The sequence below is a fragment of the Cyclospora cayetanensis genome, unplaced genomic scaffold (genome assembly GCF_002999335.1).
Source record: "Cyclospora cayetanensis isolate NF1_C8 unplaced genomic scaffold, CcayRef3 CcayRef3_contig_33, whole genome shotgun sequence".
In the NCBI taxonomy this organism is placed as follows: domain Eukaryota; phylum Apicomplexa; class Conoidasida; order Eucoccidiorida; family Eimeriidae; genus Cyclospora; species Cyclospora cayetanensis.
Genome location: NW_020312292.1, coordinates 208,845 through 221,122, shown reverse-complemented (window position 1 = coordinate 221,122; position 12,278 = coordinate 208,845). Strand labels below are relative to the sequence as shown.

The window sequence follows — 12,278 nt, the reverse complement described above, 5'->3', positions numbered from 1 at the left end:
CCCCACTTCAATTTATCCGTAGAGAGGCACTCCAATCCACACAACACAGACAAAATAAAAAGCTATTATCTATCAAAAGAGGTCCCTTCTTCCACTGCCTGCTTTCGCCCAGGCTTCCGGCATAAGGAGGAAAGGTCAACCGGGTGCGCATTGCTGGTACCCCAAAGTTTTTTGAGGATTTTCAGACCTTGTTGGACTTAGCATCTAGCACGCAAGCACGCAACACTGTGTCTTTTTGTATTGATCTTACAGTACCATGAAATGAATAAGATGCAGGGGATGACAAACTAAATAGTCAGTTTTAAACCAATTCTTTGTTAACTATTGCCAGTGTGGTAAGAAGTGTTTAATTGTAGGTTAGCCTTGTACATTTCTTATGAGTCTTAGCGCACGCTATACAGTTCCGGTAGTAAAAATTTCATGCGCATATATATGACAATTCAAGCAAACAGGATTAGTTGCATGCAAGGTATACTGGCCCCAAATTCAAGTTTTTATACACAGGGCGTTCTGGGGAACAGCTTTCACATGCTACAGTATTGCACTGTCACAGTGAAAGGCTAGGCTCGTAGATGCGGCTTGATACTTTTGAGTGTTGCAAGCTTCCCCACAAGAGCATGGCATTCGGCCAGTGTTCTCTTGAGGAGAGCTGGAGTCCTACCCTGCAACTGTATCTACGAGAACGTAGGAAACTCTGCACACTGCAATATATTGATTCGTATTGTGGTGTGATGCGATGAAATGGCTGCCCTACTACTCGTCGGTACCAGCTACCACATCTATTAAAACACTTATGCTCACTATTACTAGCACTCTCCGGAGCTGTGGTAGTTGGGAATCGTGTAAGTGTGCACTACCAACCGTCAATGATGCGCGAGATGAAAACTTCTGGGTTTCTGACTCTTTATACGGTAATGTATCGGTGGGAAAAGTTTGTTTGCGAGAGACTCAAGGAGTAACTTGCAGCTGGCTGACGTTTACTGTTGCCGTCACCAAGCTGCCTCAATAAGGTTTTAAAGCTCTCCTACTACACTTTTCCTTACAGATATATGAAATAATTGCGTATGTAGGGGAGAATATTCAGGAATCTTCATACCACGCAGTAGGCTTCCGACTGCGTTTCATCGGGAGCTTGCAGTCTCGTCGAATGCATCGCACTGATGATGCGTCATCAGCTGCTAAACAGCCGGGCTTGACTGAGTACCGATGGATGATCTTGTTTAATTTAAGATATATAACTTGATTTCAAGTGAGCCAGTGGATCTACATCCAAGTCTCTGTTTTAACGCCCGTTTTCACGGTGGCCAGATAGGTCAAGACTCTGCTAGCTCCCTCACGATGAGTGGCGCAAGTGGAGGTAAGGCGTTTTAAACAGCTTCCCACTGTAAAATTATGCTGTTTGGCATATCGGGGCTGGACTCCCGGAAGTATTCTTGCTATTGGAGATCTAGCTGAGTGGCAGTGGTCCACACGTCAGTCCCATTGTTCAAAGTCCACAGCGAAATTAGAATTCCCAAGGCAGGCGTTTCTGTCGATGCTTTTCTCGTAAACACTCTGTCTGCCTCTTGTCAATCTTGTGTAGGACGGGTCCAACCCGGCAAGCTTGTGCTCGAAAGAGACACATGGCTCGTGGAGAATTTTGTGAATCCTGGCTGTGTTCAAACGATAAAAGACGCCCAGATGAAGCACAAGATTCAGGTTAGCCTCGTGTAACCAGTTTGCATATCCTATGTGCACGGATTCGGCCGTGATATTTCACGATAAAACGGTCCCTTACTACATGCAGAGAATCGAGGCAAGTATTGAGGTCTGCATCCGTACTGCAGTTTGTTTGTTCTGTGCTGCGCATCGTGCTTTGTTGGTGGTGTGCTTATGGCGCCTGTAGGTGCGAGACTGCGATGGCCTGGCTTTGCAAGTTGAGCCGAAGGTTAACTCAGTGATTTTGGATTCCTGCAAGAATATGCGAGTATGCGTGAGCAATCTGATCGCTACTATTGAAATTGTGAACTGCCAGAAAGTCAAACTGCAGGTGACTGGCACAGTACCTTCAATATCGATCGACAAGAGTCAAAAGGTCGATATTTACGTTTCAGAGAAAAGCAAAAACGTGGAAATCACCACCAGCAAGTCATCTGAAATGAATCTTAACTACCCACAACCGGGTGACGAGGGAGACTGGGTAGAGGTTGTTGTTCCCGAACAATTTCACCATAAACTGGACACTAATGGCAAGCTCCATACCAGAGTGTCCGACTTGTACTCCTGTTAGCCTTTGCGAGAAGGATTTAAAACCGAGACTGAATACCGATTTGCATGTTACACTAACTCTTACAAGGCGCCTAGGCACTGAATTTTGATACCTTATAACGGGAACAGCTTGCATGCATTCCTAACTTGAGGCCCTTCGAAACCGAGCATTCATCAATAAAGCGTTAGCTACAACTCTGTTCTAGATATTTCCTTGTGGGGGAGTTCAACTGAAGCGGTTTCTGGCTAAAACAGTTGCCACAACCCTTCCTTGTAACACGACCAACCGCAACTTTTTGATGTTCGATTATTTGTTTCCTTAGAGTCTCTTACGGTCTGCTGAGAGCCTTCCATGGTGTTGAAATAATGTTTGCGAGCCTAAACACATTCGCACGTTCATCTTGGCGTCTGCAGAAGCCGCGTCTGTCCTCATATTTGAACGCAGCTGTATGCTTCATTCAAAACTTTGTGCCGCAACACGGAATGTGGCACCAAATAAAGTGATGCGATCCCCACGGAGTTAAAAAGAGTTGGTTCATGAGGCCCTAGTAACAGGCGGAAAACCAGAGAAGAGAGTTAGGTGATGACTCGTCTGAGGGCGGGGAGAGGACGTGAAAGGGTGTTTTCTTGTCGAACCACCAAAGGGCGAAGGGCGTGCGATGTAGTCCCTTCAGAGCCTCTTGCAATGTGAGTGTCTTTGTCATGCTATTTTGTAAGCTCGGCGCTTCGTCCTGATACGATAGACGATTTCTGGAGGGTGCGAAGGAGTGGGCCCTAGTTGATGCCTTGCTTCTTTTTTTGTGTTGAGTCACGCTGTGCCCTACGTGCGTGGCTTGGCAGCCCAAGCTCTACAAAAACTACACAGCCCCTCAGGAGGAGGGAAGGCGTGCAAGGTGATGCATGCGTGAGGCAAAGGTGCACCGCCAGAAAAGTACATATACAGGAAGACACATGTGAAGTGCGTACCCAAGCGAAATTTCCGGACGGACCTTCTTTGGTGCCTGTCCGATGGGGGGTTTCCGTTGCCACAAGTTAAAAAGATGAAGATACAAAGGTTGTACGGAGGGGAAACGCTCTGCTCCTTTGAAAAAAGGCTGAAGAGGCAGCGAAGACTGCACGCGGAAACAGAGCGCGATGAAGGGAGGCAGGGATGCATGGGGAACACCACTGTACGAGCTTGTCGGGGAGTCCGGGTCCTTTCGATCTCTTTAAATCCTGCGCGTTTAAAACGTAGATCTCCCCGCTTTGTTGGTGGCTGCTTCCTCTGAGGAAGATGTGCCGCCAAAGGAATAGGCGCAGAGGCTGCCGACAGCCTGAGCAACTCCAGCGCAACATGTGAAAGGCGATGCACGAGGACTGAAACGAGAATCCAACGAAAAGGACACCACGCAAAAAGCACTAATTGACAGGGAGCAACGCGCAGCTAACAGCCCCTCAGCCGGTCTGCCAAAGCCTTTCATTTCTGCCTGCAGTATTTAGGATTTTCGCTGTCGAACTTTTGTCGGACCATGATGCCTGCGCTGAGAGAAATCATTTGGCTGGGGTGGAGGGTCGGTTTGCACGCCAGGAAGCCCAGAAATGCAAAGCTTAAGAACACCCGAGGCAGATTTGTAGCGGATGCCCTGCAGGCCTCTGGTAAGAGCCGTGATCTCAGACTTCCAAGAGCTGGAAACAGCACGCCAACCACCACCTACGACGACAGACAGCAAGCAGACCCTTCGACAAGGCCAAGTGCAGGAAGTGTCGAAATCCCCATGGTGGAAGAATGCAAGAAGGCTACCTGCACAAAGCGCTAGACCCTAGGGCGTAACCGCTTGTAGCCCCCCACTGCAAGCTCCTTATCCAGCTACCTTCGAATCTCAGACCACATATCCCTGTAGACGGACCTCAAATGCCAAATACGCGAGGAATCGGTGGGCTGCTGTGGGGGATGCAAGCGAAAGGAGGAGGGAGGCTGCTCCCGTGAGGAAAGCGACGGCAATAACAGAATACAGTTCCATGCGGAAGTATCGCGTCACCTGAGAGCCCCAGCAAAACACGAAGGACCCTAAGAATCGGAAGAGCAGCCAGTACCACCAGATGGTCTGTAGGGCTGTGGCAATAATAAGAGCAGATGGCCCCTCCCATCGTGATATATGCGGCAAGGAGTGAGGCGGGAGGGGGGGGAGGAGAAGAGTAGGTAGTGGCACCAGGAGGGGCGTGGCGAGAGACTATATACATACATACATATATATATATGTATATATATACATACATATGTATATATACATGTATATATATATACATATATACAGATACATATATATATATATATGTACACAAGGCTGGCCACTACGTTCATGAACTGTGCAGGGGCTGTTGTGCATGGCCGTGTGGAAAGAGTCACGCATTTTTAGTCGGGTTGGGACCAGGAAAAAGGGAATGGGGGCTAAGCAGCTTTCAGCAGCGCGTAGTCAAAGCAGTGGCCGCCTTGAAAGCCGTCCCGCATGCAGCACCAGCAACAACGGGAGGGCATTCCCTACGTGGCAAAACAAGTAAGATCCCGTGGCGAGTCCACCCATGAGAGCGGCGAAGGCAATGCCAGGATTCATTTGCTGGGGAATGCCTGGGGTCCATAGCAGCACGAAAAGGTCTAAGGGCGCCTCGAAAGCCACTTGCAGTAGGCCGCAGAGGCGCACCTCGCTTTGGCTTGCAAATAGATGCAGTGCGTGCTGAAAGGCTTCAGGAGGGGATACTGCGGTAAGGGGGCGATCTGGAGAGGGAAGAGACCCTTGTGGGGCTTTAAGAAGAAGCCCCTCCACCGTCTCCCTCCTCGCTGTGGTAGTTGCTTCCGTGGTAGCGCTAAGACGCGTTTCTTGGAAAGCGAGGTTCGGCGAAGTAAGGCCCTCTTTGGGCGCTTGTCGGGGGTGTCTCTCTGTAGGGAGGCCTTCCTCTGCAGCGCTCAACAGTGCATGCATGGGGACCACTGAGGCACAGAAACGGGTGGGGGAAGAGGGGAGGGGGCAGGCAGCCGACTTCCTTTAGGCGCTCCGAAAGGCGGCCGACTACGGGAAGCTAGGGAGAGGGGTCGAACCGTTTAGGGCCTGATGGGGAGTTTTGCTGACCGGTAGCGCCAGGCTCTTCGCCATGGGTCTGGGGTGTACAGACACCTCGCCAGGAGAGGAGGATGGAGAGGAGGCACAACCATCCCGTCGCCTCTGCCAAAATAAAAGGCCCCGTGGGGCCGTATTGCGCTGCAGCAGCAGCGCTGAGCCCGGCAACAACGGCAGCAGCGCCTGCTGCTGCACTTGCAGCTGCGAGTGTCGCTTCGAGCTGCCGCTGCGGAAGTCCCCGTTTGCGGTAGTCGCATATTAAAAGCGCCTCAAAAGAAGTTTCTAGAAGGTTCGTCGCACCGCCCCCAAGGAGCCGACCGAGGATTAGCCACGAGAAGGGTAGCGCTGCCCTTGTTAGGGCACAAGCCGCAACAGACAGGAGGCAGAAGAAGACACACCCCAGACGTCTGTCATGCGCGTCGCCCAGAGGCGCGAGCAGGCACCCGGAGAGTGCGTTGGAAAGACTTGAAGTGAAGAACAAGAGCCCTACGCGTTCGAGGGGAAGACTGTGGTACTGTCTGTACGCCGCAAACATGAAGGGGCCCTGAAGGTACTCGCACAGCTGGGCCAAAAAATAGATCCACACGAAGCGCCACGCGAAAGCAGACGGGGAAGAAGCAGGAGGCGGCATTTCTATGAGCTCTAAGCCCTAAACGGAGTCGTTATTCTGGAGGGGTCAATGAGGGGGTCTGGAGCTCCGAGGATCGCCTTCAAGTATGAGCACAAGTATACATCTTTAGAAATACGCATATGCACACAGCTTTAGGGATCCACCTATGAATATATCTTCAGGGACACACATAGGCATATGCGTCCAGGGATACAGACATAAATACATGCTTAGAGGATTATGTCGCCTGCAGTTCCCTGGAAGATGGCTGTGTGATTTGGTAGCTTGGAGCCCTTGTTGCTGGTTTCTTCACTTCTAGCCGCGCGCTTCGGAGCATTACGCGGGCTAAAGTCACCCTGATTCACTGAGCGGGCGGAAAGAGGCGTCCTATGAAGGCCCTTAAGGGTATCCGGGGAGCGGGGGAAGGCTTCTGAGTGAAGTCGGGAAAAGAAGCAACGGAAACTCCTCAAGATGCTAAAACCTTTAACACACGCTCAGTATCACGACAAAGCTCTTTTATATATTTGAATTCAGAGCAGACACCAGAAGTCTTCCTTCCGTTCTTAGGGGCCCCAGGAGGGGGCAGGGACGCTCCCCAGGGGGCCCCCAGACGGCGGGCGATGCTCCCTCTCCCTTCATCATTTGGAAGATTGATCATGTTGTGCATCATTGACTTGCTAACTTGATGACGAAAGCTGGGCAGCCCAGCTTTCGTGCGTTGAGCTACTCTTGCTGCAAGCTTAGGGCATTTCGATATTCCAGGCTTCGCGGGCACTATTCCCTCGGAGGACAGAAGGAAAACGCATGGCTTCTAGTTGGCAAGGGAAATAAGTTCTGACTCATTAGCTGCGTCACCTGTAACAGGACGGTCGTGCATGAATGAATACGTGCAAGGCGGCACACCTCCATGAGCAGTCAGTTCGACACAGCCCACTTGCAGTACGACGGAGTGATGCCACTCAATCTCGATAAACACCATGAGTGAATCTGCTAGCATGCGCGAATTTACGCAAGCCACCCCCAAGCGAGCACCGGGGAAGAAAGCGTGCGCTACCTTCCACAGGGGCGGCGCTCTAATTCTTCGCTGCAAGATTGCAAATCCCCCTCGCCCTTGCCCTCATCCCTCCCCAAAGCATCTAATATTTTATGCAGGATGTGGTCTTGGCGACACGTGGTCCTGAGGAATTTATACACAAACTGCCGAGCACGCTAAAGTACTTCGAGAAATGAGACTACTCGTGACCAGCTCCTCTAAGCCACCTCGAGGGCACCCAAATCACCAAGGGAATGCTGAGCGAGCGCATGCAAAAGCCCTCTCCAGCCCCCAATGCCTGCGAGGAGGGGGGCCCCTCGATGGCACTTGACAAGTGAGGACACCCTGTGCTTGTTCTGAGAACTATAAAGTAGCGCGGGAGGCTGCAACCCACAGTGAGGGAGAGACAGTCGAACAAAAGGCACACGCGGCATCCTAGCCGGCAACGGCAGTGAGGGGGATGTAGACAACAACTGCACACAGAGAGCGAACGAGCGAGAGGGAGACAGGCGTATCGGCGACACACAGACTCCGCCCCCCTCCCCCCCCCGATTTTTGGGGAGCGTCTTGGGCACAAAGCAGAAGCCAGCATTTTTCTTTGCCTTATATCTATTCCCTGGAGCGAGTACGAACTCCCCTACCTTGCCCCCTCGCTCTCCTGCGTATCTCGTTTGCTCGAGAATCTAGAAAGGACGCTTAGCGATGGGAGGCTGAAAGAGCCTCGAGAACTACGCCGAAGGCGTATGTGTAAGGGTTTATGATTCAAAAGGAAGTGACCTTCTCGTTCAACCTCCCCTTCTATGCATTCAAATCCTTTGAACGGCGTTCCTTTGCACCCCTCCCCCCCCACTGGTGCGCCGTAAAAAAAACTATGAAAGCAATGCCCTCCTTTCTCTCCCGTCAACCCACCGTGTCTTTCCCCCCCTCCCCCTAGTCGCCCTCTCTCTGCGCAGTGTCAAACGTTTTTTGAGGCATCCCAAGGAATGTTTTCTCCACCGTCCAAACTTTTCGGAAGGAAGGGTGGTGAAACGGGGGTGCAGAAATGGGGAACAGCGAAAGAGCAGATCGAGCGATCGGATCAAAGGGGTGACAGAGAGGCAGGGTGTCTCGCCCCCCCCTCCCCTTACAGAGAAGCCCCTCATGGGGAAAAGGAGCAGAAGGCAGGAAGAAACGGGGGAGGGGAGGACGAGCTCTTGAGTAGGGCTGCTCGCCTCTACTTATGACCGCGCATCAGGGGGATTGCGAAAGTCTCTGCCTCTTCTTGATCGATCCGAATCGCAGTAATCTGCTTCCCCTCGTACTTTCGAGTTCCCATGTTGCTGATGCATGCATCGCAAGCGGCCTCAGTGGCAAACTCTAGCAAAACGTCGCACAAAAGATAGGGAGTGCTGCCTCTGTTTTGGGGCGTCACAATAACCCCCTTCGTTATGTCTCCGAATTTACTGCAGCCTTCCTTGACGTCCTCGAAGATGTCTTCGTAGTCCTCTTCCGAGGATATTTTCGCCGTCTCGACAACTTGAATGATCCGCATGTACCGAGAGGTGCCTGTAAGCGCGACAGAAGCGAGGCACACAAACAAGGCAAAACTGGAAAACCACGCGTCGGGGCGTCAATCCACACACACGCCAGCATACAACACGCCGCATCCTGTGAGGTTTATGAACACGAGCATGCAGACAACACGCCATGGGGCGGACGGGTATTGCATGTATAGATCGATCCAGTGCCTGGCGAGGAAACTGCACATATACATATAAATATGTATGTGGAGATAGTAGGCATCAAAATGCTTTGATAATACAGGTAGAAGAGCGTATTATTGTACGCCTCCTATCGGGGCAGGCAAGGGGAAGCACGAAGATGCCATTTTGAACTGAGGATCGGTAATCATAGCCATGCGCGCTTATAGGGTAAAAAAATCCTAGCGCCAAGTGCACTGCCACGGCAAAGACAAAGATACGCACAGCGTGCAACAACTGCATAGGGGCTAAAAGGAAGCCCTTTAGAGGGCATCTGAGTACGCTATGGACAGCACGGAGAGGCCGCCGCTGCTAACATGACAGCAGGAAACATGTATCCCTGTCTCACAGTTGGCATTGCGGATGCGGAGGGGCAGCATTCAAAGAACGGAGAAAGACTCGCGCACGCACACCGTGTGTAGAAGTATCTATCTACCGATCTCGCTCTCTCTCTCTGTGTCTAGACACTGGAATGGGTAGATTTTTTTGAATACTTGAGACATAAAGGGTAGAGCGCGCGCCTTGGAGGGTGTGTGTGTGTGTGTGTGGCAAGAAAAGATTTTCTGCAACTCAAAGCAGCTATGCGTATGCCTTCCTGCTTACCAGGAGGAGGGCCTGGAGGAGGACCAGGGGGTGGGGGGGCCCCCGCTGCCGCAGCGCCCCCCATAAGAATCGCTGCTGCCTGCTGCCCCATGACGCTCATAGCCTGCGTTTGCGCTGAAGAGGTGGTGGTGTAGTCGTTAGGTCTCGAGACTTTGAGGGGGATGCCTAGGCAGAGCATGCCGTCCATGGTGAGAGCTCGTTCTGTTTCCTCGACGGAGCTGAACTCGACGAATCCGTAGTTGCCCTTGTCCTTTGCGAACCACACGTAGAGCACCGGGTTCACGCTCGGATTCGAACAGAAGCCTCGCAGCTTCATTTCCTCCCACACCATCTGCTGGAAAACTTGCTCGGTGAGCCCCAGATGGAGGGGCAAGTTCCCAAAGTACAGACGTCTCAGCTTCCGAGTGCTGTTCATGGCAGCTGCGTCGAGTTGCTGGGGCCCCAAAGCGCCCGTCGCCTTCGCTACCCACTGAAAGCCATCCCAGAAAAGTCTGATCGGCTCGTGACCTTCACTGTCTGCAAGCTTCTGGAACCCCCCCGCCCTCCGGATACACTCCGCCTGCTGCCTTCTGCGGCGTCTCTCTCTGCTGCGTGAGCGTTCCCGACTCGTGCTGATGTCTCTGTTAAGGCGTTTGCGCGGTGCCGTTGCGTGCGGAGAGCGGCCGCTGCCACCACCGCCTCCGCGAGAGCCCGAGCGTGAGCGCCGCCTGTCGTAGGGGCCCCCTGGGCCCCCTCCTCCCCCTCCCCCCGCGGAGGCGGGGGAGGGGGCAGGGGGCCCCCGATCTCCGCGATCTCGTCGGTAGTCGCGATAGGGGCCTCCTCCTCCTTCCCGGTCACGGTAGCTGTCGCGCTGTCGGTGCGGTTCGCCGGGGCGGTCATAGGGGCCCCCCCCTCCTCCTCTGCTCCCCCTGTGATGGCCTGGGCCCCCCCCCCCGCCTCCGCGGAAGTCGCGGCCGTCCCTACGCTCTCCGCCACCCCCGCGATACCCCCCCTCGCGATAGGCACTACCACCCTCTCGCTCGCGGTCGTACGGGTACGGAGAGGAAGCGGGGGGGGGCCCCTCGCCGCCTCGCCAAGGGCCCCCGCCACGACCGTTCGCTGCAGGGCCCCCCGACGATCCTCCTCCTCGATAACCACCCCCCCCCCCGTTCCCCGTCCCTGTGCATCCTATAGAAGGCCTTGCGGCGAACGCGCAGGAGCCCCTCGCACGCCGGCAGCCCTCCGCTTCAAGCACGCAGGAAAAAGTCGCCGATGCAGAAGACGCTTCGGCAGCAGCAGACGGTGGAGGGCTGCTTTCTCTCGCACTTCGCGCTGCAAGTGTTGGGAGGCTCCTCTACCGGCTGCTGCTGGACTGGGGCCCCCGCCGCTGCACGAGGCGACACGCGGTACGGCAGCCGTGTCCCGAGTGCACAAAGTGCCACACAGGGCAGACGCACCTCTACACAGGGGCCTCCTGAAATACCTGGAGGGGAGAGAGAAGGGGAAGGGGGGGCCGAAGGGGGGCCCGTGGCGGTCCGGTGGGCAAGTGGAGCAGGCTGCTGCTGCAGCAGCAGCGGGAAGAGGCGGAGGCGGCGTAATGCAGTTCCTGCAACAAATAATCCGAAGACGAAGCACACGTCTTTTGAGGAAGCAGGGGAGAGAGAGAGAGAGACGGCAACAGCAACAGTGGCAACAGTGGCAGCAGCAGTGGCAGCAGCAGCAGTGGCGGCCGGGACATGCGGGGCGGACATTCGAGTGCGGGAGGGGAGAGGAGCCCCCCCCTGCTTGCGCGTGCGCAAGGAAATAATGAAGCAATCCTTTAAAACCTCCTACCGGGAAAAAAGAAACAAGAAAACAAAGATATTCAGTCATAAAAGTCTCGATTTCCCGCTGCGAAAGCATCAATATTCGTGCAGCCCCCAAAGGGCAGGCCTGCATATACACACTTACCCTCCACTGCCGTGCAGCAGCACCCACGCCCTCTTGAACGGATGGGATGATGACGCTGCTGGGAAGACAGCAGCAGCCGCCGACTTGCCGGTGAAATCTAGCGAAATCCCGCCTGTCCGCGGGTAAAATAAGCGCTTTAAAACTCTTTAAAAAAACCTTAAAATAACATTTAAAGGAAAGGAGGGAGAAGGGGGGCTTTCTAGCGGGCACACGGGCCCGTATTTCGACGTGCGTTCCTGCTACTGCACACACACAGGCGGCGCACGTCGCCACCCTCCTTCCACACAAAAAACATACTGCAACCAGTAGCAGCAGTCCCATGCTACACAGACATAGACACACAGACATAGACAGGCAGACAGGCAGACAGACAGACAGACCCCCCAGAAGCCACAGATATATAAACACCCCCCTCCCACCCCACCACTTCATATCGCTCCTTCGTGCCCAGAAGCCCCCCTACTACTCACCAACTCTCGACATCCCGTCTTCCGTTTTTCTTCTGCCTTCCTGAAAGCCTTTGCACGCAGAAGCCCCCACAAGCAGAGAAAAACAAGGTACCTGCCTAACCGAATCACCATCGAAACCACCGCAGCCTGCGGCACGCCAAGCAGCATCGCCTTTGCATGCCCTTCTTCCCTTCAAATCTCTCCGCGTTCCCCCTGTCCTACACAGGTTCCTAAAGCCATTCCACAACCCTCTGCCCCAAACCAGTCTCCTTTCCAGAATCCGCGACAGACAGCCTCCCCAGCGCGTTTTCCCCGTCCTTCTCCCTCCTTCTTTGCGCATCGGTTGTTCCCGCAGACACATACACATACATACAGATTCATGCATGCACATACAGACACACCCCTACAACCCACAGATACACATGCATACAGGTACTCCCACCTACACCGGCGTGGCGCAACGCAAAGGGCCCCCTATACCGGAGAGGCCCCCGCGTGCGAAGGCCCTGAAAGGGGTGGCCCCCTTTCCAGACCCTTCCCTCTCTAGGGGCCCCCGTGCGTCCTGACTGCATGGCG

At 53.9% G+C, this 12,278-nt stretch overlaps 3 protein-coding genes across 3 annotated transcripts; 1 reads left to right on the top strand and 2 right to left on the bottom strand.

The window, feature by feature from the left end:
* The first annotated feature begins 1,338 nt into the window (after positions 1–1,338).
* Positions 1,339–2,269, top strand: LOC34619081 (adenylyl cyclase-associated protein). Its single transcript, XM_026333973.1, has 3 exons — positions 1,339–1,362; positions 1,603–1,698; positions 1,886–2,269. The coding sequence occupies exons 1-3, from the start codon at positions 1,339–1,341 to the stop codon at positions 2,267–2,269; spliced, it is 504 nt and encodes a 167-aa protein (XP_026189758.1).
* A 1,201-nt stretch (positions 2,270–3,470) lies between these two features.
* LOC34619080 (molybdate-anion transporter) lies at positions 3,471–5,970 on the bottom strand. The gene is made up of 3 exons (XM_026333963.1): positions 5,586–5,970; positions 4,753–5,212; positions 3,471–3,603 (listed from the first exon to the last, which is right to left on the bottom strand). Exons 1-3 carry the CDS (start codon positions 5,968–5,970, stop codon positions 3,471–3,473), a joined length of 978 nt encoding a protein of 325 aa, XP_026189748.1.
* A 2,225-nt stretch (positions 5,971–8,195) lies between these two features.
* LOC34619079 (splicing factor U2af large subunit B) lies at positions 8,196–12,042 on the bottom strand. The gene is made up of 4 exons (XM_026333962.1): positions 11,724–12,042; positions 10,114–10,443; positions 9,325–10,065; positions 8,196–8,527 (listed from the first exon to the last, which is right to left on the bottom strand). Exons 1-4 carry the CDS (start codon positions 12,040–12,042, stop codon positions 8,196–8,198), a joined length of 1,722 nt encoding a protein of 573 aa, XP_026189747.1.
* Positions 12,043–12,278: the final 236 nt, after the last annotated feature.